Source organism: Lampris incognitus, chromosome 10, assembly GCF_029633865.1.
Source record: "Lampris incognitus isolate fLamInc1 chromosome 10, fLamInc1.hap2, whole genome shotgun sequence".
Taxonomy (NCBI): Eukaryota; Metazoa; Chordata; class Actinopteri; order Lampriformes; family Lampridae; genus Lampris; species Lampris incognitus.
Genome location: NC_079220.1, coordinates 30,527,849 through 30,552,703, shown reverse-complemented (window position 1 = coordinate 30,552,703; position 24,855 = coordinate 30,527,849). Strand labels below are relative to the sequence as shown.

Genomic DNA, 24,855 nt, shown 5'->3' with positions numbered 1-24,855 from the left:
ATTTTGTCTGTAGGGACGCCTGACCAAGCCGGAGGTAACACGGGGATTCGAACCGGCGATCCCTGTGTCGGTATGCAGTGGAATAGACTGGTACGTATTGTGCTCATTTTAACATAAAGTTGTGCTCTTCAAAATGAAACAAAAAAAAAATCCCATAACTGTAAAGTGAGACGGCGTTATGCATAAGTGAGATGGTCTGCATCTAATGAAGGCATCTGAGCAAACTGTAGCTATGTGTTAAAAACCATGCCATCACAGACATGGCTTAATCATTCCCTGACCTCACAGAGGACGGCGTTACAGACTGATAACTCAGGCATGGTGAAACCCGTCAGAAACACAAACACAGAACTTCCTGATGGAAACTCTTCCCAACACCCCATTGGACACCATCGCCATTAAGTGTGTATCCTAACTGGCAGAATGGGAAGCGTCGTGTCACACATGGAAGTTTACTGAGAGACACCCTCCTCACAGTTTGGCCTTTCAGACTTATTGGTGGCACCACTGAGAGAATGAGGATTGCTCAGGGGACAAGGCTGGATTTGGCCAAAAAAATGACCGAGGGCCAAATGAATGAGTCAGAGCCGGTTCAGAGCAGGAGGGGTGACTGGTTAGAAAATATCACAAGGAGTCCAAAGGTCTCTAAATCCAAAGTTTGGGAGATTCCTGGCACTGTTGAACTCAGATGAAATGACCTCATTTAATGAAATGACAACTTCTCATCCCACCATGCCCACCAACTGTGACTCAGTCCTCCCTTTTAGATAACCTCTCTTAGGAGTGTGTGTGCGTGTGTGTGTGTGTTACTGATCAGTGCTGACAGTTTTACACAAACTTGCACAACTTGCTGCTGAGTGAGGCATAAAATGGCATGATCAGCCTATTTTCCATCTCTAGTAACATCTAGTAACGTCTTTTGGCAAAGATTATTTCTTAGTTTTCTCACAGAAGGACTATTAACTAAAAGATTACTCATCTCAAGCTGGACAGGAGTCACTGATTGACTCATCCTCGTTGCCTTTTTTGTCCTAAAGTTGAGTTACAGGCCTAAGAGGTGGTTTTCCAGTTTATAACAACCCCCCTCCCCATCTGAAACGGCTGTTTAATTCCACCCATTAATCACATTGCATGCTTGGCCTTCAGCAAACATTAACAGGAAGACCACAAAATGCAGACAAAAAGACGGGGAGAGAGACAGAGCAGAGAAGTGAGGGAGATATGATAAACAGATGAGAAGAGATGGGACAAGTGAGGAGTAGTAGCGAGCGATAGGAATGCTAGCTTCCCTGTCCTCTCCAGCCTGGTGTTTATGTGCCCGCGGGCTATGCTAGCTCACTACTGCACCTCAGCCACTCACTGGCAGTGCAGCAGAGGGAGGAGCACACACCCACAGGGTACGTGGGAAAAGTGCTGCTCCGCTGGGCCTCCCAAGTTCATGTTCCCATGGAGCGGAAGCCCGGGAACACGAACGCTTCACATACACTGACATCATGACTGCACAACACAAGACTCACTGCCTCGGCAACATCAATCTGATCTTTTTTTTTTTTTCATTTTGTGGACTGATTTTATACTGTTAAAAGTTGTGTTTGTGTGAGCAATGGTGAAATATGTGTGTGTGTGTGTGGGGGGGGGGTTATTGGCGGGTGCGTGGGCTCTTAAGCCCAGCACCTGGCGTCATAACTAAAATTAGGACTTCTCTGCTCTCCTGTCAGCAAAAAGATCCCCACTGATCGTTGAGCATCTAAATGTTCTTTTTAATGATCTCAGCACATCATACTGATGGAAGCGAATGTTTCCCTTCAACAGATATACGACCCTCAGTGTGCATCATCAAACAGATGGTCGCATTTTCCAACCATCTTTTACCTTAAAGAAGGCCTGTGCTGCTTAAACACTGGTCCATTAAACACGTTGGCAGCATATTCAGTATGCAGACTTTTGACCGTTTTTTTTTTCAATTTCATCTTTCTGTCCTGCAACTGGCCTACTTTTTTTTTTTTTTTTTGGATGGGCCTGTTTTACTCCTGATATACTGCCTCCAACCATGCATATGGTTTAGTTTTTATCATTTTATTCTACATGGTGAAAAAAAGTCTGTTATATGCCTCAAGGTAATTCGAACCTAGTTATGAGCCTTTAGGTTGTGACAATAGTCTTAGTTTTAGATCATCAGATCAAAATGTCAACCACCACCATGTAAAGCTTCTGCTCTGGATTCAATAAACATTATCGTGCCATATCTCTAACCATGTCACCCTATCAGCTGTGTTAAAAACTATACTGCTCAGCACGTGCATATTTGTGAATATAGAGTAAAAAAACTTTGTTTATTCCAACTTAAGTAGGACCATACACGTGTGGGTGATAATTTAATCAAAATAATCATAAAAAAAATTCATAACAACATATCAAAATCTCACTCTAGTCACAAGTATAATGTGTTATAATGTATTTTAATGATATTTTATGTCCTTGTCCTTTTTAAGTCAAACGTCTAAGAGCAAAATGCTGTATAGCGCACAAGCTTGCCTACTTTTTCCAATGGGAAGGGTAGGCTCTGCTTTTTTCAGGATTGCCTTTAACGTTGAGAATTTCGGAGTTTACACACGCGTATTGTGTAGCTTAAGGCAAAATCAACGGACGAGGAAAGGCACTGCTTATGGCGGGAGTGCGAGCCAATCAGAGCCATCAAAGTGCTAAATTGCTACGTCACATAGATATTTGTGTTATCAATAAAGCAAACTAGCTCATTTGAATTTGAGCAGCTTAGCTACACATTAGAACAAAATCAGTAATGTTGACCACCGTATGTCTTCAGAGTTTTACTGGATTACCAGGAAAAAATATTTGTCATCAAGCAAGGCAGGCCTACACCAGCTCTCCCTGACCTCCACCAGCGTAAAGGGCAGAAAATCATCCGATCATCCCAGCTGGAGTGGTACATAAGGAAAGAGTGGCTATGCAGCTCCGATGCTACCACCAGCAGGCTGTACTGCTTCCCTTGTTTGCTGTTTTCCAGAGAGCAGGACAATGTATGGGTAGGTGCCGACTACTGTGACCTGAACAACCTGCCTGCAGCGCTAGTCAAGCACGAGTGGTCCAGTTCACACATTCAACATCAAATAGCACTGAAAACCTTTGGAAACTGCACTCTGATCAACCTAGCTTTAAACGAGGCTAACTAACAGCAAACCTCCGCGCACAATGTGAAGGTGGGGGAAAATCATGAGATCCTGAAGGACTTGATACGTGTTACTTCCTACTTAGGGAAACAGGAATTAGACTTCAGGGGAAACAAGGAAAGCACCGGTTCATCAAACCGGGGAAACTATGTGGCGCTCTTTGTAATGGGCCTATAAACGCAACAGTAGACCGGTTAAGTTTTACACACTCGAACTGCCTTAATCACCCTTCTGTGCTAAGTTGCCACTGAGGTCGCCACTTCTGTATGTCATAAGTACTCGCCTGTAATTTAAAGTGACTACACCATAACTCTACATTCCTCCTCTTCTAGATGCAACGCAAAATACATTACAGCAACACAAACAACATCTAAGTTGCGTAACTTGAGTGGCACAGATCCCTGAACGCAACAGCATGAGTGGGGTACAGCACATAACAGGAACCTGACAAACTCACACGCCAGAAAAAGATGAGATGGCATGTGTAACTAATAAGGTACAGAATAACCAACAAGGAAAATCCGTAATCAATCACTGGAAGAACAATATTTCTCAAGAGTGCACACATTAATTTTATCAGTCACTGGGGCTAAGTGATGATGTAATCCCGATAACGCTGGTTGGGGTGGCTGACTCTTCCTGAGTGAGTCACCACAGGTTGTCTACCACCTGAATCACTTGAGGTGATTTCTGAGCGAGTCACCACAGGTAGTCTACCTCCTGAATCACTTAAGGCGATTTCTGGTGTGGCAATGGACTGTGTGAGTGGTGCGGTGTCAGCGTGGATAGCTTCTGTATCAGGTGCTGCTGAAGCGGGAATTTGTGGCAGGTCATCCTCAGAGATGGCCGGTGGGGGTTCATCAACTCGGAGAAGGTGTCGCCGATTCCTGATGTAGTTGGTTCCTTGGGATGCTATTATGTAGCTGTTAGGCTGAGGGGCTGGGCTCTCTACTCTTGCTAACCTGTCAAAACCACGTGCAGTCTGCACCCTGACGGTTTGACCTGGACTTAATGCAGGGAGGCGCCGGGCATTGCGGTCATGATATGCTTTCCCCCTCATCCTCTTTTCTGTGACAGTGGCTTTCACATTAGTGTGGATGGCCAGCTGGAGCATAGCTTGGGTCACTGGTATGAATGTTCTGGTCCGCCTGGACAGAAGGCGCTGAGCGGGAGAGGGGAGTCCATCATGGGGGATGTTGTGAGCATGGAGGAGAGCAGCTTTGATGTCTGTGCCATTACAGTAACACTTTTCCAGGAGGTGCGTAAGAGGATTGTACAGCACACTCAGCAACGCCATTTGATGGCGGGAAATGAAGACTACTCCGCATGTGTCTGAAGTCCCACATGTGTGCAAAGTCTGAGAAGTCCTTACCAGTGAATTGGGTCCCATTGTCAGTCATGAGGGTATGAGGAATAAATAAATGGATTGTATTTATATAGTGCTTTTCTAGCTGCAACAACCACTCAAAGTGCTTCGCAACAAGTGTCACTTCAGCTTTGCGATGACTGTGGTGCTTTTCATATCAGGGAGGTAATCCAGCTCCAACCACCCTCAGTAAGAGTCCACAACCACTAAATGCCTTTTGACATGCCATTCGAATATATCTGTTGCAGTGAATGACCATGATAGGTCTGGGATTTCATGAAGGTGCAGTGGTTCCTTTATATGGTGAGGTGTGAGAGCATTGCAGGCCGCACAGCAAGACACCTCCCTCTCAATGTCTGTGTACATTGAGGGCCAGTATATGGTCTCACGAGCTCTGTGTTTGGTGGCATCGATACTGGCAGTGCCTTGTTGTAGCTGGCCAGCATAGAACTTTTGCAGTGCAGGTGGTATTATTAGTCTTTGTCCACGGAGCAGAAGTCCATCTTCAACAGTCAACTTCCTTCATTGAAAAGAAGGGACGCAGAGCGTGGGGTAATTCCTTTGCTGTGCTAGGCCAGCTGTGCAGGATAACGTCAGAGAGCTGTTGACACACTGCAACCCTCTCCATGCATTTTTCCATTCATCTGTGCGACGTGAGGAGAGCACTTGGACTGTCATGACGTCCAACAGGTCATCAGTAAGTGCAGGCTCAGTTATCGGTAGGTGTGCACGTGATAAAGCATCAGCAACAAAAATTTCCTTACTGCGTTTATAAATCACATCTAGGTTGTAGCGATGTAATTTCAACATCATGTCCTGCAGGCAGGGTGACGCGGTATGAAGTGATTTCCTCAGAACTGTTATTAAAGGCTGGTGGTCGGTTTTAACTGTGACAGGACGTCCATGGATGAAATCATGGAACTTCTTGGTTGCAAAGATGAGAGCCAAAATTTATTTTTCAATCTGTGCGTACCTTGCCTCAGTGGGTGTGAGGGCACGTGATTCGAATGCCACAGGCCTCCCTTGCTGGAGACACACCGCACCAGACCATATTTTGATGCATCAGCGGATATGACCACTGGCTTCGATATGTCAAAGAACTGTAGAACTGGTGGGTTTGTCACTGCTTGTTTCAGCTTGTTGAATGCCACATCGTGGGCTTCATGCCAAGTCCACTCCACATCTTGGTGTATCAGTTGTCTCAGGGGACGAGTAACCTCACTGTATTGAGGGATAAACTTTGACAGATAGTTTGTCATGCCTAAGAACTGCCACAGGGCTTCTTTGTCCTGCGGTTTTGCGATGTCACACACTGCTTTAGTTTTTTCAGGGTCTGGCTTGACACCATCAGCGGTTAGCAGGTGGCCAAAATAGTGGACGCAGCAGACTCTGAATTTGCATTTGTCAGGGTTGAGCTTCAAGTTGATGGCCCTAAATCTGTTCAATACCCGTTTCAGACGATCATCATGTTCTTGCAGTGTACATCCCCAGATTAAAATATCATATACTACAATCTCACAGGGCTGTCCAGCAAACAGTTGCTCCATCACATTTTGGAACACCTCGCTGCCTGTGCAGATGCCATAAGGCATTCTCAGGAACCTGTAGTGGCCATAGGGTGACATGAAATTTTTAAGCTTTGATGAAGCTTCATCAAGAGGGTTCTGCAAAAAACCGCATTTGGCACCCAGAATACTGAGAACTTTAGCATCAGGCATGTCTGCAACGATTTGTTCAATAGATTTCAGGGGATGACGTGGTCTGAGAAGGGCCTTGTTCAGGTGTACTAGGTCGATGCAAATTCTTACTGTTCCACCTTTTTTCTTGGCTGCAACCATGGCGGACACCCATTCTGTGGCTTCAATTTCTGGCACTACGACACCAAGTGCAGTCATTCGATCAAGCTCTGCCTTAACCTTTTCTTTCATGGCTACTGGAACATTGTGAGGCGCACACACTGTAGAAGCAATAGTGTCATCTAGCCTCATGTGATATTTGACTGGCAATTTACTTATAGTGTTGCTATCAAACTGGTCTTTGTATTCCCATACCTCTGGTGCTTCTTGTTGTAGGGTGTGGATGTCAGGTCCAAGACATATGAGTCCCATGGCAACACTGTCTTGTAGTCCTAGCAATGGTCTCACATCCCTATTGACCACATGACATTTGAACTGTCCCTGCAGACAGTGTACTGTTGCTGTGCCCTCTGTGTTAATTTTCTCACCAAATAGGCCACAAAATTGACTTTCAGCTGCATTCACAGGCATGGATGGATTAATGCACGGGCCGACAGGGCCCGGGCCCCAGGGCCCCGCCCTTCTGGGGGCCCCCAAGATTAGCGAAATTACGTCCTCTGAAATACGCCCAATGATTACCCCTTCTATAAATAATCATTACAATAGGTAATGTCGATTACCAGGGTTTATATAAGACATGATTTCACTAGAATTCTCAATCATGGTGGCAAAATATTTTTTTCCAATTGTATGCCAAAAATATTCCTGTATTATTTCAAATATGGATTCATTAGCACTAATGTACAATTAAATGATATAGGCTACACATGCAAACAAAAACAAAAATCATTAAAAAATTAAAATAAATTGCATCATGGGCCAATAGATTTGCTCTTGACGATCATGATTCACGTTCAAGTATGTAGCTACGTCAGCGTCAACGGTGTTTCTAAACAGTACCAGCATGAACTGCATCGCAAAAGGAAACCGAGGGTGTTTTCTGATGACTCGAGCGAACCTGCAGCATCACTGGAAGGAAGCCAGAAGTTCAGAGTCGAAACTTTTAATGTTATCACTGATCGATTACTGACTTGTCTGGATCACCGACTGCAGGCCTATATGCAGGTGAACAATCTTTTTGGGGTGTTGTTCGAAAAGAACCCTGCTGATTTGAGTGACGCTCGCAAGCGAGCCATGGAATTGGCTGCTGCTTATCCAAATGACTTGGAAAAAGATTTGGCCGACGAACTTTTACAGTTCGTTTTTTTTTTGTGAAAGATGAGCCTGGTCAACAATCCCCCACACAACTGCTGCAGATGTTGATCAAACATGGGCTCAACTCGACCTTCCCAAACGTTTTTATCGCACTGAAATTGTTCCTGACTTTACCCGTCACGAATTGTGAAGGTGAACGTTCCTTTTCGCGATTAGCACGTATAAAAAACGAACTAAGATCAAAAGTGGGCCAAAAGAGGCTGAAAGTGAAAGCATTGTCAGTTATGGCTATCGAATCAGACCTATTGAGATCCATGCATTTTAACGATGTCGTCGAGGACTTTTCCAGGTGAAAGTCAAGGAGGAAGACTGCCCGAGACAAGGAGATAATGCTAAAGCCTGGTAAGACCACGGGGGTTTCTTACTTAATGCTGTGTCTGCTGATTTGGCGTTTGGAGATGTAACTTAAAGGCCGGCTCAGGCAGGCTAGGTAACCATCTTCGCCGTGAGACGATAATTGGGTTGTCTATCGGTCCTATCGTGTTATCTTGTGCGCTCGTGTTTGCCGCAGTTACGGGCACTATTCGTTGCTGTTGTATCACGAAAAATCACTGTCACATCATGATTGCCTTGCTGATAACTTTTTTATTTACTTTATTATTCACGCGTTTTCCAATATTGATAACAAAGCGTGTATTCCGATTCTTTTCGGTGCTTGTATAAATTGTTGGCACATGTGAGGTGTGTAAAATGCTTTTTATAATCTTGTAACCTTACTGGTTATGCTAAGCTAATTAATTCCTACTCAATATGGGCGCAGCCATATTTAATGTTTATGTCAGTAGCCTGTACTGTAGTTTGTTACACGGCTTTGTTGAATACTCGATTCTGATTGGTCAATTACGACATTCAGCGGTGTGTTATTTCTTGATAGACACCGCTGCTAAGTATAACAGACCGTTGCTATGCGTAGAACGTAGAAATCTAACGTAATCTGGATGAATGGAAGCAATAGCCTACAAAAATTTCTAAATCAATAAAAACATTTTTTGTTATAGTTTGTGGCAAATTATTGATTTATTTAGTAAGTAGCCGTGTAACAAGCGGGATAATGTACAGGGAGCCGGTTATTATTACGAAATAAACCCCGACAGGGTGATGCAGGACCCCTCCGCGAAATAATAACCGGCTCACTGTACATTATCCCTTACATATACAATGCATTCTGGGAGGTAACGTTAACGTGACGTTTGCGCGCCTTAGCAGTTAGTGCTGGTGACGGGTGAAATAATAGTAACAACAACAACAACAACAATAATAATAATAATAATAATAATAATGTAACGTTTTGTAGGTATTTTAATAATATCACATGCGTTGCGATGTTTCCGGTGATTACTGCAAGTCACATGACTAATCAAAACTGCTTGGTGAAATTGCATTCAGACTCTCTGGTGTTGTTATAGGGGGGCCTCGTGAATTATTGTGCCCCGGGCCCCAGATTGGTTTAATCCGTCCCTGTTCACAGGGATTGTGCAGTCAACTGCATGCAACATGCGTTTGGACATCACATTGCATTTGGCACCAGTGCCCACTTTTACCTTCAGTTGCCACTTTCCACTTTTCAGTTTCAGCGTTGTGAAGGTTTCTCCTTTCTGAGTGGGTGAATCAACTGGGTCACAATAAAACGTATCATCCAAAGCACTGTGGTTGCGTGGTCAGTTCGTTCACTGTATCCGGCTGTCTTTTTCTGTATTGACTGGGAGCTTTGGCGCCAACTATGGGCCATGATGGTGTGGATCTGCAGCATTTAGCAAAATGATTTGAGTTTGCCACAATTATTGCATTGTTTATTGAGTGCATAACATTTACTACGGTCAGGAGCGTGTTGTCCATTGCAGCTGCCACAGCGAGTTTCCTGAATAGCGCACACATCCGCTTCTATCTTTAACTCATTGGAGCTCTTTTTTGACTGTTCATTGAGCATACAGGTACTTATCGTTAATTCCAAGGTGAGATTATTTTCGAGGAGTAGCTTCTTGCGGACAAAAGTCCCTTTCTATGCCAAACACAATGCGATCCCTTATCAATTCGTTGCAGAGCGCGCCAAAATCACATTTCTTAGCTAGTATTTTCAAAGTGGAGATGTAAGCTTGAACTGACTCACCAGGCTTTTGACTAGCGGTGTTGAAAGCATGCCTGTCCATAATGACGTTTTTTGCAGGCAAGCACAATTCCGCAAACTTTTCCAGCAGAACCTCTGGATCTTCGTGACTTTCTCCGCCTTCATAAATGAATGATTCCGATTTTTCAACAGCCTCGGGGCCGGCGAGGTTTAGCAGCGTGTAGGCTTGCACTTTCTTTGATTTATCTGACAGCCCCGCGTTGCAATAAATTCTCCATTCCTTGTCAAATTTCCGCCAGTTATCGGCGGAAATATTATCATCGAAAATTAAGGGGTCGATGCGACGAAGCCGGTGAGCCGTGATCCCACTTCTGACACCGTGTAACGGGCCTATAAACTCCACAGTAGACCGGTTAAGGTTTACACACTCGAACTGCTTTAACCACCCTTCCGCTAAATTAAAACTGAGGTCGCAACTTGTGTACGTCACAAGTACTCGCCTGTAATGTAAAGCGATCACACCATAATGCTACGCTCTAACCTCACTGCGGAGAAAGACCAGCAGTTGACGACGCAGCTTGAAGTTTCTTCAGTGTTTCCCGCATCGAACCGTATTCAAAACAAGCTTATCTTGGCACTAAGTAACACTCTTCGACAGAACATTCAAGATGAAGTAAATGCTGCTCCTTTCGTGTCCGTACAAGTCGATGAGACCACTGACACAGCCAACAAAGCGCAGCTATCGGTTGTATTGCGGTATGTCTGCCAAAATCGCAGTTCTTTTCAGGCAATGTTTCAACAATATTTACAAATGGTATCTCATAACTGCTGTCTGTAGTGACCGCAATGAAATCCACAATCGTTTGGAAGCTCTAAGGAAAGGCAATCGTGTTATTTAGTCATTTCACAGCAATGAAAACCATATAAAACAAGAAAAAAGTACTTCATATATATCTCGACAATATTTTTGTTTAGTTTTTCATTTGGAATGTAGTTCAGCTGGGGGGGGGGCACAATATTCTAGAAGTTGGAAGAATGAAGAAGGATCAGATTGTTATAAAACATCAGAGCGCACAAAAGGGTGTCATTTGGATTTGTGAATGCCCACTGCCTACCCAGCTACTGACCTCGCCAAACCTCACTGGGCAGGACTGATAAGTAGGTTGTTCTTAAACCGCTTGCTTTGACGGCAGACCATGCAGCCCTTGTTGAGGCCTCTTCATCTCACGGTAATGAGGAAACCAGAGACTGAAAAAAGGCTGAGCTTCCTTTCCGCTCTTTAATAAAACAGTCAGGTCAACAACAAAAAAATGCTGTTACATTAAACTACCCGATGTCAAGGCCTATCAAAGTTTTATCAGCTTGATTGGGGAAGTGTTTTGTGTGCTGTGTAGTTGTGTTAGAGTGAACTGATCATAGATCCAACCACAGAACTTCTGATTTGGATACCAGAGGTTTAACCATCACTAAAGTCAAGTTGCCGTTATTTACAAAGCTTTCATTAACTTATGAGGGACCCCATAACAGAAGCATATATATTATTGCAGAATTGTTCATTTGCCTCAAGCCGAATAACAGTATGTGAGCTATGTAAGCATCCTGGTGCATGTTTATGACCGTGGAAGGAGAGATTTTGCAAGATGAAAGCCATATTTGTCCAAAATAGGTTTCAGTGACTGGTGCGTGCGTTATATAACTTCTGAAGTGAGCCGTCAGTTTCAAGAGCAAAGTGAGAATCAAAATTTGAGTAATCAGCCATCAATTTTTTTTTTTTTTTGCTTTGACCCCAGTGGGCTGTGTTGTAAGTTCTAGTGAAGTCATCTGGAATGTTGGAAGTGGGAAGAGAAAGGGAAGGGCTGGGCCTCTTCAGCTTTCCTGCTGCCTGCTCAACATGCAGAGACGGGACAGTCACCGACACTGCTGCTCTCACAACAGCTGTGAAGTTCGAATATTAACAGCACTGTCTAAATCAAAACAAATCAAATCAATTTTATTTTTATAGCCCAATATCACAGATTGCAAATTTGCCTCAGTGGCCTTAAAAGCAACACAACATAGACATAAGTAGAATTGAGGTAGAGATATTAAGTTTGCCAGTTTGAAAACCTGGTTGAGAGAAATAATTCACTTTCACACCTTTTTTATAACAACTAATAGCACGATTCCATTGAGCAATCATCTTAATCAACCAGACTACCTAAAATGAATCATACTAATACTAATACTGGAGTCACCTATTGATATTGTGCCCTTTTACATACTTAGAGGCCATTATTATCAGTGTCCACTATCGTGCCCTTCTTGACATTTCATGTGCTAATGATGGTGAGGATAAGTCTGTTAAACTGATATGTGGCAGTTTACTGTAAATCTACTTGGTAGTTCCATCTTGCTTTTCACTGAACCTCCTGATCTAAGGTGCACATACACAACATGCTGTCTTGGCTATGATGTGATCACTATTCAGTCCTCTATTGATGCATGCTGGTAACACTCAAATCTATTGTAACAACCACAGATGACTAGACTTGCTAGCCCTTGGCTAGTGGGTTGGACCCTTTGGTCAACTGGTTGACGACTGATTGGCGACCCGGGTTCACATCCCGGCTGCTCCCCTGAATTCACTACATTGGTGTCAGAAGCCATCAGAAGCACGTGCGCCTAGAGGCGTGAGGGAGTTGATATGCTGAAGCACGGGGACGCGCTTCCCAGAGGGGGGGGGTAGTAGTGTAATGACCACGGATGAATAGATTCACTAGCACTTGGCTGACGGGTCGGACCCCCTTTAGTCGACTGGTTAACGTAAGTCGCCCATGGTGCGGGCGACCTGGGTTCGGTTCTCGACTGCCACCCGAATTCGCTGCAATATTTCCTAATAGCTGCCTCTGTTATAATACTCTTTGGATAAAAGTGTCTGTGAAATGTGTAAATGTAAATGTAAGAGTGAAAATGTTAAGTGCCAAAGGTAAAAGGCGGTGGTTGGTGAAAGCAGCTCCGGGCTGCTGGTGTGTGACTGGAGAGCAGGGCGTGGCTGCAATAGAAAAAGCACTCTTGGTGGCCTTTTCTTAAAGCAAGCAAGCAAATTTGTATTTATAAAGCACTTTTAAGAACATACAGTTCAAGGGAAAAATCCTTCAATTTTAAACCTTCTCTCCTGTCTATCTGCGACACAGATAACATATCAAAAACACCTGCAGTTGCTCGTGATTGTTTCTGCATCTCTGGGGCAGCAGTGAAACAGACCCCCCCCCACTTTTCTCCCTAATTGCATCCGGCCAATTACCCCACTCTTCCGAGCTGTCCCAGTCGCTGGTCCACCCCCTCTGACGATCCGGGGAGGGCTGCAGACTACCACGTGTCTCCTCCGATGCATGTGGAGTCGCAAGCCGCTTCTTTTCACCTGACAGTGAGGAGTTTCGCCAGGAGGACGTAGCGCGTGGGAGGATCACGCTATTCCCCCCAGTTCCTCCTCCCCAAACAGGCGCCCTGACCGATCAGAGGAGGCGCTAGTGCAGTGACCAGGACACATACCCACATCCGCGGCAAATTGTGTCTGTAGGGACGCCCGTCCAAGCAGGAGGTAACACGGGTATTCGAACCGGTGATCCCCGTGTTCGTAGGCAACGGAATAGACCGCCACACCACCCGGACGCCCGAAACTGGATTTTTATCTGTCCGCCAAGTGACGTCTGATGCCGTCAGTTGGCGGACTACGGCTTAGCAGGTTTTCTAATACTCTAAGCTGCTCCAAACACGCTGTTTAAAAAAACATCCTCATTCTCTCAGCTAAACTACCTTTCAGATGGTGAAAATGACATCACACAACACAACACTAGCACGGATGATTTTATGGACGACGGCACAGTAACTAAAGTGCAGCAATGCATTGTGGTACGTGTAGGCGCTGCGGGAAAGACCCCGAGCAGGAGGGAAAAGATTTTTATGTCAATATAGTACACAGTGAGGATTTAATTGCTTCAATCCGCTACATTACTCATAGGCACTGTTTACACATGCGCAAGTGTTCTGTGCAGTGTAAGGGATTAAAACGAAAGAAACACAGATTCTAACGGACAGAAGAGTGTCTACTCTTGTATTGTATTGGGTTCACCATCTGGCTCTCATAAAGTTTCTACTGTTATCCATAATGAAACAATCAAGCAGGTTTCATACAAATACTTGTGTGTAATGATAGACCATCTGATATCCTGGGAATTTGTCTGCAAAAAGACAAAACAAAGAATTTATTTTCTCTTCACCACCTTAGATCTTTTGGGGCGAGTAGACAAATTCTTCTTTTGTTTTTTTTATCTCTGTGATTATGAGTGTTCCACAGTATTGTAATACTACATGGAACAAGTGTTTTTCCACTATTTGAAACTCAAAACTGCTCCACCAAATGCAAATCTGCTCAAAGATTGTAGGCAAACCCATTGAGAAACTTTATGAACCAGCCTACCATAATAGCATATTAAGGCTGACCAACAACATTGTCTCTGACGCCGACCATGTCCTTCAGAGTGAATGCACATTGTTACCATCAAACCGGGAAGACAGGGTTCCACGATTTAATAAGGTTAGACTGAAGCACTCCTTTGTATACCAGTCAAACCTAAAATTAAATATGGAGCTTAATCTCAGATCAAATGTATGTTGAAGGGCCTTGAATATTGTCTTCTGTGATTGTAATGTGATGTTAAATGTATGCATCTTTGTTTCTAGTCTTATTTTTTGTCTTTTCTGTGATATTGCAAATGAAGCTGCTGTGATGCAAGAAAAATGTCAGGCTTGATCTGACAAAATATCATCGTCATCATCATCATCATCACCATCGTCATCATTATCATACTCACTGGAGCAAAGTTTCCCTTTGAAGCGCTGGCAGTTGAAATCATCACATTGACAGTACTTCCCCCAGACCTCACCAAAGTCATTTCTATGGCAGGAGCATTGTCCGCACACACAGTCCCCCCGCCTGCTGCAGATGGGTGTGTCATTCTTCGGGCTGCAGTTAACGTCATCAGATGGCCTGTAGTCACCCTCAGAGCACTCACAGTGTGGGCCCAGGCGCCCTGGGTGGCACTGGCACATGCCACACTCGTAGGTTCCATTGCCATGGTTACAGAAGGGGCTGTCGGCCTCGGCGCGAGACTCACAGTCGCATCCGCAGGCGAAGTCAATGGTGATCTCCAGCGCATCCTTGAAGCCCAGAGGTTTTATGGTGAAAGTGTGACTCTTCTTCTCCTTGGGGCAGCCGCGCAATCGAGCTTCTACGCTAAATGAAACCTTAAGGGGGCAAATCAGAGAAATGGAAAATGTGCTTATGTGTGTTTAACTGTGCCAAGCTCATTTTTACAGATAGGCCTATCTGTAGGACCTTTCCTTATTTTTGCAATTCTCATAATATTATCCTCTGTGTATAAATCTGCCAGTGGATTAAAAACTTCCTGACAGACATGAGGCAGCTGGTGAAGCTGGGGGAGAATCACATCCAGCACCCGGACAATCAGCTCTGGTGCCCCCCAGGGATGTGTGCTCTTCCCCTCTACACAAATAACTGCACCTCAGGTGACTCGTCTGTTAAACTCCTGAAGTTTGCGGACGACACAACCATCATTGACCTTATCTGGGATGGTGACGAGTCTGCAGATGGGAGGCGGATCAGCTGGCCCTCTGGTGCGGCCATAACAACCTGGCGCTGAACACGTTCAAAACAGTGGAGATGACAGTGGACTTAAGGAGTAGCTCCCTAATGCTGCCCCCCTCACCATGCTCAACAGCACAGTGTCTACAGTGAAAACCTACAGATTTCTGGGTTCCACAATCTCCCATGACCTAAGGTGAGCATCCAACATAGACACAATCATCAAAAAGGCCCAGCAAAGGATGTACTTTCTCCGCCAGGTCAAGAAGTTCAGCTGGCCTCAGGAACTGCTGATTCAGTTCAACACTGCAATAATCCAGTCTGTCTTCTGCACATCCATCACTGTCTGGTTTGGTTAGGCCACCAAACAGGACAGGAACAGACTACAATGGACAGTTAGGTCTGCAGAGAAAATCATTGGTGCCAACCTGCCCTCCATTCAGAACTTATACACCTCCAGACACAGGAAACAGGCAGGCAACATTACTGCAGACCCATCACATCCTGGTCACAACCTGTTCCAACTCCTCCCCTCTGGTAGGCGCTGCAGAGCACTGTACCCCAAAACAACCAGATTAAAAAAAAGAAGTTTCTTTCCATGGGCTGTCATTCAAATGAACGCTTAACACTGTCAAATAAAGCCAACCATTTTGCATATACTGTACTGTACTTTGAGTGGATACTGGTATGCTCTGTCATGTCCATCTACCTCAGACATGTATGTAAATAACCTGCTAACATCTATTTCAGCCTCTCTGGTATATTCTCTGCACCATTGCGCTTTATCACCTCTTATTTTGCCTGTATAAGTCAATCGTGTGAAGATTGTTGTGTTGTAGTGTTGTTATTCTATGTTAAGTACGCCACAAAACCGGAGTCAAACTCCATGTATGTGCAAACCAACATGGCCAATAAACATGATTCTGATTCTGATAAATCAATGTAATCTATGTGCTGTATTTTATAAAGCAGTTTTTAACAGTGGTTTTGAAAGATGCTATCCAAATTGAATTAATTATTATTATTATTATTATTGTCGTTATCATTTCTTTCATGTTTCCTGTTTTGCATCCTGTAGAGCTGGGTCCAAACAATGGACCTGAGGCACTATAGGGCAGATGCCACTTGACTGACAGTATTCGTCGTAATATGTGGGCTGTTCTGAGTAGGGGGATCTTCTGGACTGCACAAATGTTGATGTTGCCTGGGATATGGTTGGTGAATTTTTCCATTCCCTTCTTCATGAGTCCTAGAGCTCCGATGACCACTGGTGTTGTTTCGGTCTTCATTCCCCACATCCTGTTGATTTCAATCTCCAGGTCTTTGTACTTTGTCAGGTTCTCTGACTTTCACTGAGGTGATTTTTTGGGGGGGGTTTTCCGGATGGTATTGCCATGTCGATGAGCATGCACCTCTTTTGCTCCCTGTCCTTGATAATGATGTCGGGCTTATTGGCTTTTATCTCTCGGTCAGTGTGGATGGGCATGTCCCAGAGGATGGTGACATCATTGTTTTCAGTGACCGTTTTTGGCTGATGTTTGTACCACTTCTCAGTCGTCTTGATCTTGTAACTCCTGCAGATCTTCCAGTGCAGGTATGCTCCTGCCTTGTTGTGCCTGTATGTACTTGGTCTTTGCCAGTTCCGGGCAGCCTGAGACAATGTGGTCGATTGTTTCTTCGTACATTCTACTGATTCTGCATTTTGAGTCTGTTCCATCTTGGATGATGCGATGGTGATAGCATCTGGTTGCCAGGCTCTGGTCTTGTGCAGCGATTATCAGGCCCTCTGTCTCTGCTTTCACCCAGGTCTTCCTCAGCCACTGGTCTGTCTTTTGTTGGTCCACGTCTGCGTCTTTCATTCTTTTTGGGTACTTCCCATGCATTGCTTTGTTCTTCCAGGTTTATTGCAGTTTCTGCTGGCCATGGTATTTTGCCTTCTGCTTCAATCATTTGGCGTAGATGGTAGTTGCCTCATTTTCTGTTGGTGGGGTTTCTGGGACATCCAGCTCTTTCTTGAATTGTGCAGCTTCTTTATTGATGGAGCAGATCTGATGTTTTACTATTTAGAGGAGTGGGCCATCTGTTTTTTGTCAGGCAAGCATCCAGCCCGATAATGGTAGTCTTGAAGGTCAGTTCAAGTTGGACTAGGCCTCAGCCTCCTGAAGCTCTTGGTAGGTACAGCCTGTTGACCTCTGCTTTCGGGTGGTGCATCTTCTCCATGGTCAGCATCTTTCTTGTCTTGGTGTCTAGTCTCTTGATGTCGTTCATTTTCCAATTGGTGAAGTTGAAGCCGTGTGTTACTACAGGTATCGCTAGGGTGTCTAGGTATCACTAGGGTATGGAATCTGAGTCTACTGGAAATTGTAAATGTTTCAGTTGATAACAGGTTTGTGTCTTTTCCCTTCATTTGTATGCTATTTTGCACTTTGAGCTATTCTGTTGTCTTCATGTGAGTGTGTGCTGAAACTGATGTATTGCTGCCATTCTTGGCCAGGTCTCTCTTGTAAAAGAGATTTTAATCTCAATGGGACTAACCTTGGTTAAATAAAGGTAAACGAAAGGGTGTTAATAGTTTAAATTCAATTCAATGTTAACTGCATTGAGTTTGCGTTTCAGTGCCATACGGACTCTCCTGTGGTATTCTTTCCGGATCTTCCCCTTCATGGTTGAGTGTTGTATGCCATCTCTTTCGTGCACTCCTAGATAGTTGTATGTAATATCTTGGTCTAGCTCTTTGAATATGTTGTCAGTGTCAAGGTCTAAGTCAGCAGTAAGTCTTCCTTTCTTGAAAGTGGCTTTGACACACTTGTCGATTCCGAATTCCATCTTGATGTCGTCGCTGGAGGTCTTGACGATGGTGAATAGACCCTTCTGCTGGTTGTTGTCCTTGGTAAACATTTTGAGGTCGTCAATGTAGAACAGTTGGGTCAGTTTGCCATTCTGTGATTTGTACCCATAGCTGCTGTTGTTCAGTAGATTGCTGATTGGCGCTAGTGCACGGCAAAAGAGCAGTGGTGATAGTGAGTCCCCTTGGAAGATTCCTCTTCAGATGTTGATTGGTCACGATATTAACGACCCCTCTGCATGATGGAGATTCAGGGTTGTCTTCCAGGTCTTCATGCTCTCCGTGATGAATTTGACAGTTGTTAGACAGACTCTGTAGATCTTGAGGCTCTTCTCTATCTAGGAGTGTGGCATGCTGTCAAATGTCTCCCTGTAGTCAATCCATGCTGTTGACAAGTTCTTTTTCTTCGATTTATTATTATTATTATTATTATTATTATTATTATTACTATTTATTAAGGCTACATTTTTGGATTTTTTATATTCTAAACAGTTTTGATTATAAAAGACAATCAATTTTGATCAAAATAGCTAATTTTCCAAAATTTGCTATGCCATGAATGCGTTGAATTATCAACCTGAAATTTGAGACACATGTTGAGGAGATTTAACTAAGCTTACGAATCAAAGCGCATTTTGCTACGTGCTTGGACCCCGCCCATTACCACTTGTGGCTATATTTATTATTAATCATTATTATTATAATTGTATTAATAGTAGTAGAGGAAGGGGCAGTAGTAGTGGCAGCACTCGTAGTAGTAATGGCAGCACTAGTAGTAGTAGTAATAGCAGTAGCAGTAGTACTGGATGTAGTACTAATGATAGTAGTAGTAGCATCATTATTGTCATTTTCTATGTTTGGAAGCTGGCTGTGTAAATCCTTGGTGAATGGGTAGTTACCGTGTCTCCAATCTTGAGCCCAGAGCAGGACTTGAGTCCAGGTAGGAGCTCTCCATTAGGGCAGGTGGCATTAAACGACAGAGCCAACTCTTCTGGGACCCCCAGCAGCTCCAGCTGTACCTTAGAGCGGATCTTCTGCTCAGTGACAATACAAAACATCTTTAGTTAGGGAAAACTTAAATAAAAAAACAAACAAAAAACTATCGTCTTCTGAAATGTTCCAAGCAATCTCAGTTTGTAGCGTGGGTTGAACATTTGGAGGAGCGTTTTGCTCTTAATGGACTTAAGTACCCAATGCTGAGCGTTCTCACCTTATAAGCATCCTCGATGAGCTGAATCACATTCCCCGAGTCATCCGATAGCATTCCCACTGTTGTACCAGGAATGAGCTCACTATAGTTCTGAGCAAAGGGATCAGAAAGCCATGAGAGTAACATTTTTTTTTTGAATGATAACTGAAAAATACATTGAGTTTCTTTACCTTATAGAATGGCACCACGTTGCTGGTCACGGCAAAGATCATGTTGATATTATTCTCAGACATTTTGTGAGCCATAAGTGCCAGAGAGGGGTAGTCCTAAAAAAATCAGGACGCAACTTTCAAGAGACAACCATCACACATTGCACTGAATGTAATATGACTATAAAGCCCAGTGGTTAAGGCTATAGAAAAAAAGTAGACTTCTGCTATCTCAAAATTACAAGAAAAAAACAAAACTTTTCTCACCAGCACAGTAGATTTGTCATAATTGTTGTCACTATCAAGGTGACACTGACCATCATTGGGCTGGACCACCCCAGCTATCCGTCCATCTAGGGCAATGTGTGTCTTGGCGTCAGTGGTGAACACCAGCAGGTGGGAAGCATCAGGACGCCAACCTATCTTCTCCTAACAATGATGAACAGAGGGATGAGAGATGTCAGAAGAAAAGGAGAGAATTCTGTGTGTGTGTTTGCATGTGTCTGATCTATGTCTGTATTATTCTGCTTTCGGTGTGGGAAGATGGCTGCGCGAATTCACGTTTATGGTGGCCTCACCCAGTACCGGTGTGTGAAGGTGGCGGCGTGAACTTACGTTTGAGGTGGCCTCACCCAGTACTGTCCATGCAGTGTCTTTGTCCACATCTGCGTCTATGTTTGTGTGTTCGTTTGATGGCTGGGAGAGCTGGCACTGGATCGGCTGGGAGAGCTTAGTCTGCGGCGTCCTGTGGGTCCAAGGACCACGGCCCAGCCTGGAGCTGCGTCCGAGGAGGAAACACTGAGGGCAGTCTGACCGGACACGGAAGCGGGGCAGGCTAAGCTAACTGCTAGCCCGTGCAGACTGGCAGTCCGACAGTCATCCTGGTGATCGCTCTCTTGGACAGTGATTTTTTTTATTATTTTATTTTCCTATGTTGGATATATGTGTTTTTGTAATAATGATAATAATAATATAGGATTGCATTTATATAGTTTTCTGTACTTTGGAATAATGTGTTCTTATATTTTGGATGTTTTTTGTCTTTGTGTTGCACTACTGTGGGCTGGGGGAAATGATATTTCGATTAATTTCATGTGCGCAGCTGCATAGAATGAAATGACAAATAAATGTTGCTGATTCCTATGTTTATATCTGTGTCCGTATGTGAGGGCATGAGTGTGTGTCTGTGTGTGTGTGTGTAGGTGAGTGTATTAATTCTATACCTTGCACACTACTGCCTGCATGACGGCATCAAAGCCGCCTTCTGGAGAGTCTCTGTTCCTGGACACCTGCTGCTTCTCCACCTCCTCGGTGAAGTGCTCCACCTGCTCAGTCAGCGACAGCACATGCTTGTAGCCAAACTGGGCCATGCAAGTTGCTGAAATCCTAGGAGAGGGTTGGGGAGGTGTGTGTGTGTGTGTGTGTGTGTGTGTGTGTGTGTGTGTGTGTGTGTGTGTGTGTGTGTTTGGTGGGAGAAGGTAATTGAAGTTATTAAACACAAATTCCATAAGGACTGTTAATAGATTTTTAACCCCCCCAAGACATTGCTGTCCATCATAGGAATTCAACGAAAGAGGCAACTGTACTCTACTAAATAAAGTTGAAACAAACGAATGACCAAAAAATTCAGTGATGTTGTGCACAGTGAGGTTAATTTTTTTTTTTCTATCAGGTCATAAAAGTTTCATTGCGGGAAAGAGTAATCCTTTTTTTTCCTTTTTTTTCTTCAAAAATATACTCTGTTAGGATTCAAACTACATGTACTACTACTACTACTACTACTACTACTTTCAGCTACTCCTGTTAGGGGGCGCTACAGCGGATAATCTGTTTCCATCTCTTCCTGTCCTCTGCATCTTCTTCTGTCACACCGGCCACCTGGTTGTCCTCCCTCACCACATCCATAAATCTCCTCTTAGGCCTTCCTCTTTTCCTCTTCCCTGGCAGCTCCATATTCAGCATCCTTCTCCCAATATACCCAGCATCTCTCCTCCACACAGGTCCAAACCATCTCAATCTTGCCTCTCTTACTTTGTCTCCAAACTGTCCAACTTGAGCTGTCCCTCTAATATACTCATTCCTAATCCTGTCCTTCTTCGTCACTTCCAATGAAAATCTTAGCATCTTCAACTCTGCCACCTCCAGCTCTGCCTCCTGTCTTTTCATCAGTGCCACTGTCTCCAACCCATATAACATAGCTGGTCTCAAAACCATCTTGTAAACCTTCCCTTTAATTCTTGCGGGTACCATTCTGTCGCAATCACTCCTGACACTGTTCTCCACCCACTCCACCCTGCCTGCACTCTCTTCTTCTCCTCTCTCCTGCACTCCCCGTTACTTTGGACAGTTGACCCCAAGTATTTAAACTCATACACCTTCATCACCTCTACTCCTTGCATCCTCACCATTCCGCTGTCCTCTCTCTCATTCATGCACCCTACTCTCGCTACAGATCAAAATGTCATTTACAAACATCATAGTCCACGGAGACTCCTGCCTGATCTCGTCCGTCAACCTGATCAATCACCATTGCAAACAAGAAAGGGCTCAGAGCCCATCCTTGGTGTAATCCCACCTCCACCTTGAATCCATCCATCACTCCTACTACTGCACATCTCACCACTGCTGTCACACGGCCCTCATACGTATCCTGCACCACACTTACATACGCCTCTTCCGCTTCCAACTTCCGACTTCCTCATACAATACCACTCCTCTCTCAACGCCCTGTTATATCCATCCATCCATTATCTGAACCGCTTATCCTGCTCTCAGGGTCGCGGGAGCCTATTCCAGCAGTCACTGGGCGGCAGGCGGGGAGACACTCTGGACAGGACACACACACACACACACACACACACACACACACACACACACACACACACACACACACACACACACACACACACACACACACACACACACACACACACACACACACACACACACACACACACACACACACACACACACACACCTAGGGACAATTTAGGACCGCCGATTCACCTGACCTACATGTCTTTGGACTTTGGGAGGAAACTGGAGCACCCGGAGGAAACCCACACAGACATAGGGAGAACATGCAAACTCCACACAGAGGACGACCCGGGATGACCCACCAAGGTTGGACTACCCCGGGGCTCGAACCCAGGACCTTCTTGCTGTGAGGCGACCGCGCTAACCACTGCGCCGCCGACCTGTTATATGCTTTCTCTAAATCCATAAACACACAACATAACTCCTTTTTTTCCCTTCTTTTGTTACTACTTGATTGTTGTGGGGAAATTCTTTCTCTGCATTTAACCCATCCTAGCTGTGTAGCTAGGAGCAGTGGGCAGCTGCCGTGCAGCGCCCGGGGACCAACTCCAATTCGTCTTTCCATTGCCTTGGTCAGGGGCACAGACAGGAGTGTTAACCCTAACATGCATGTCTTTTTGATGGGGGAAACTGGAGCAGCCGGAGAAAACCCACCGCAGACACAGGAAGATCATGCAAACTCCACACAGAGGACGACCTGGGATGACCACAAAGGTTGGACAACCCCAGGGTTCAAACCCAGGACCTTCTTGCTGTGAGGCGACAGCACCAACCACTGTGCCACTGTACTGCCTGACCTTCTGTATACTTCTCGATCAACATTCTCAAAGCAAAATCGCATCTGTGGTACTCTTTCGTGGCATGAAACCACACTGCTGCTCGTTAATCGTCCCCTCTCCTCTTAACCTAGCTTCTATTCCTCTTTCCCATATCTGCATGATGTGGCTGATCAACTTTATACCTCTGTAGTTGCTACAGTTCTACACATCACCCTTATTCTTGAAAATCGGTACCAGTAAGCTTCTTCTCCACTCCTCAGGCATCCTCTCACTTTCCAAGTTTGTGTTAAACAATCTAGTTAAAAACTCCACTGCCATCTCTCCTGAACACCTCCATGCCTCTACAGGTATGTCAATTCAAACAGGATTCAATATGGACATTTTTTTTCTTTTTTGACAGATCCATTCAGTGTAGTTTAATAATTTCTAACTTTAAAAGTAGCATTGCACTATTGAGCCCAGGTCCAGCTTTTGCGGCTTTTTTCAGTTTCAAATCCCACAAAATTCAACATTATGAAACTTCATCATGGCATGGAAGTAGACTACCATTCAACTCGCCAATTCAATTCAGCGGTTGCAGGGCTGTACTGTAGGCATCTCTAATTCATCTCCTACTCCTCTTGACTAATAACAGCACCACCTACCCGTAGCAAGGGTTTTCAATGGCTTCCGGGGGATAAATGTACATGTACGGAGACATGGGCTTGTCCACAAAGGCTCCGAAGCCCATGCGCAGGTTGCTCGTGGTGCGACGCATGGTCTCGGCAAGCTCACTGCCCAGGGTGCGAAGGCGGGCCAAGTCGTCCTTCATTGAATACGAGAGATCCATCAGGTAGTAGAGGTCCACCGGATAATCCTCCACCTGCTTCACTGACATAGTGAAACGTCTGGCGTCGTCTAAGGAAAGAAGGCGTGTGAGGGAGAAGGCGTGTCAAGCGGCGGATGAATGGTACAACAATGCTTGGATTGGACAGCAAGAGAAAGGTGTGTGATGATGTTCAGGAGTGTCTGTTAGTGTGCGAGAAGGTGTCTGATACCTGGCCTCAGGGTCATACGCAGTTTCTGCGGGCTAATCTGTGTGACGCTGCCGGCCGTCCCGGAGCCTCTGTCGCTCAGAGGTTGGTCCTTCTCCACGGTCAGTGAGCTGGAGGGAAACTCCAGGGCCTCCTCGTCACAGCCTCCATCCAGCAGCTTCTGCCTCTGATCACAGCGCGACGCGCTCCCTTTCCCAAAGCCCTGACATCCCGAACCCCCAAACAACCGGGTCAGCATGCTGCTATGATGACGTCACGACATCGAGCTTGATTTCAGTACTTCACAAATACATAACAAACGTCACACATACAACAACGGTTTTATTGTTCTCGTTTTTTGATTCTGCTGCTGTTGTTACTATAACATAAATGAAGAAGAGGAGTTTAACTATGTAAAACTGTCTGCCTGGTGACAATGCTTTTCAGACAATAAAAGAACAGCAAGTGTACAAAGCAGTGTTAACAACGACAGATACAGTACATTAAAGAAATAGGTCGACAACCATTCCCACAAGTCTTTTTTTTTTGGGGGGGGTATTTTTCCCCATTTTTCTCCCCAACTGTACTTGGCCAATTACCCCACTCTTCCGAGCCGTCCCGGTCGCTGCTCCACCCCCTCTGTCGATCCGGGAGGGCTGCAGACTACCGCATTCCTCCCCCGAACTATGCGGAGACGCCAGCCGCTTCTTTTCCCCTGACACTGAGGAGTTTCGCCAGGGGGGACGTAGCGCGTGGGATGATCACGCT

General features: G+C 44.8%; 1 protein-coding gene across 1 annotated transcript in view; it reads right to left on the bottom strand.

The window, feature by feature from the left end:
* Positions 1-24,855, bottom strand: part of LOC130119112 (integrin beta-3-like) — a 34,362-nt gene that overhangs the window by 7,476 nt on the left and 2,031 nt on the right. The window contains exons 3-10 of the mRNA XM_056287524.1: positions 24,112-24,310; positions 23,719-23,971; positions 20,702-20,864; positions 19,746-19,907; positions 19,500-19,595; positions 19,330-19,419; positions 19,019-19,153; positions 14,484-14,916 (exon numbers count right to left, since the gene is read on the bottom strand). Of these exons, the coding sequence (XP_056143499.1) occupies positions 14,484-14,916; positions 19,019-19,153; positions 19,330-19,419; positions 19,500-19,595; positions 19,746-19,907; positions 20,702-20,864; positions 23,719-23,971; positions 24,112-24,310 (1,531 nt within the window). The remainder of the gene's footprint in view (positions 1-14,483; positions 14,917-19,018; positions 19,154-19,329; positions 19,420-19,499; positions 19,596-19,745; positions 19,908-20,701; positions 20,865-23,718; positions 23,972-24,111; positions 24,311-24,855) is intronic.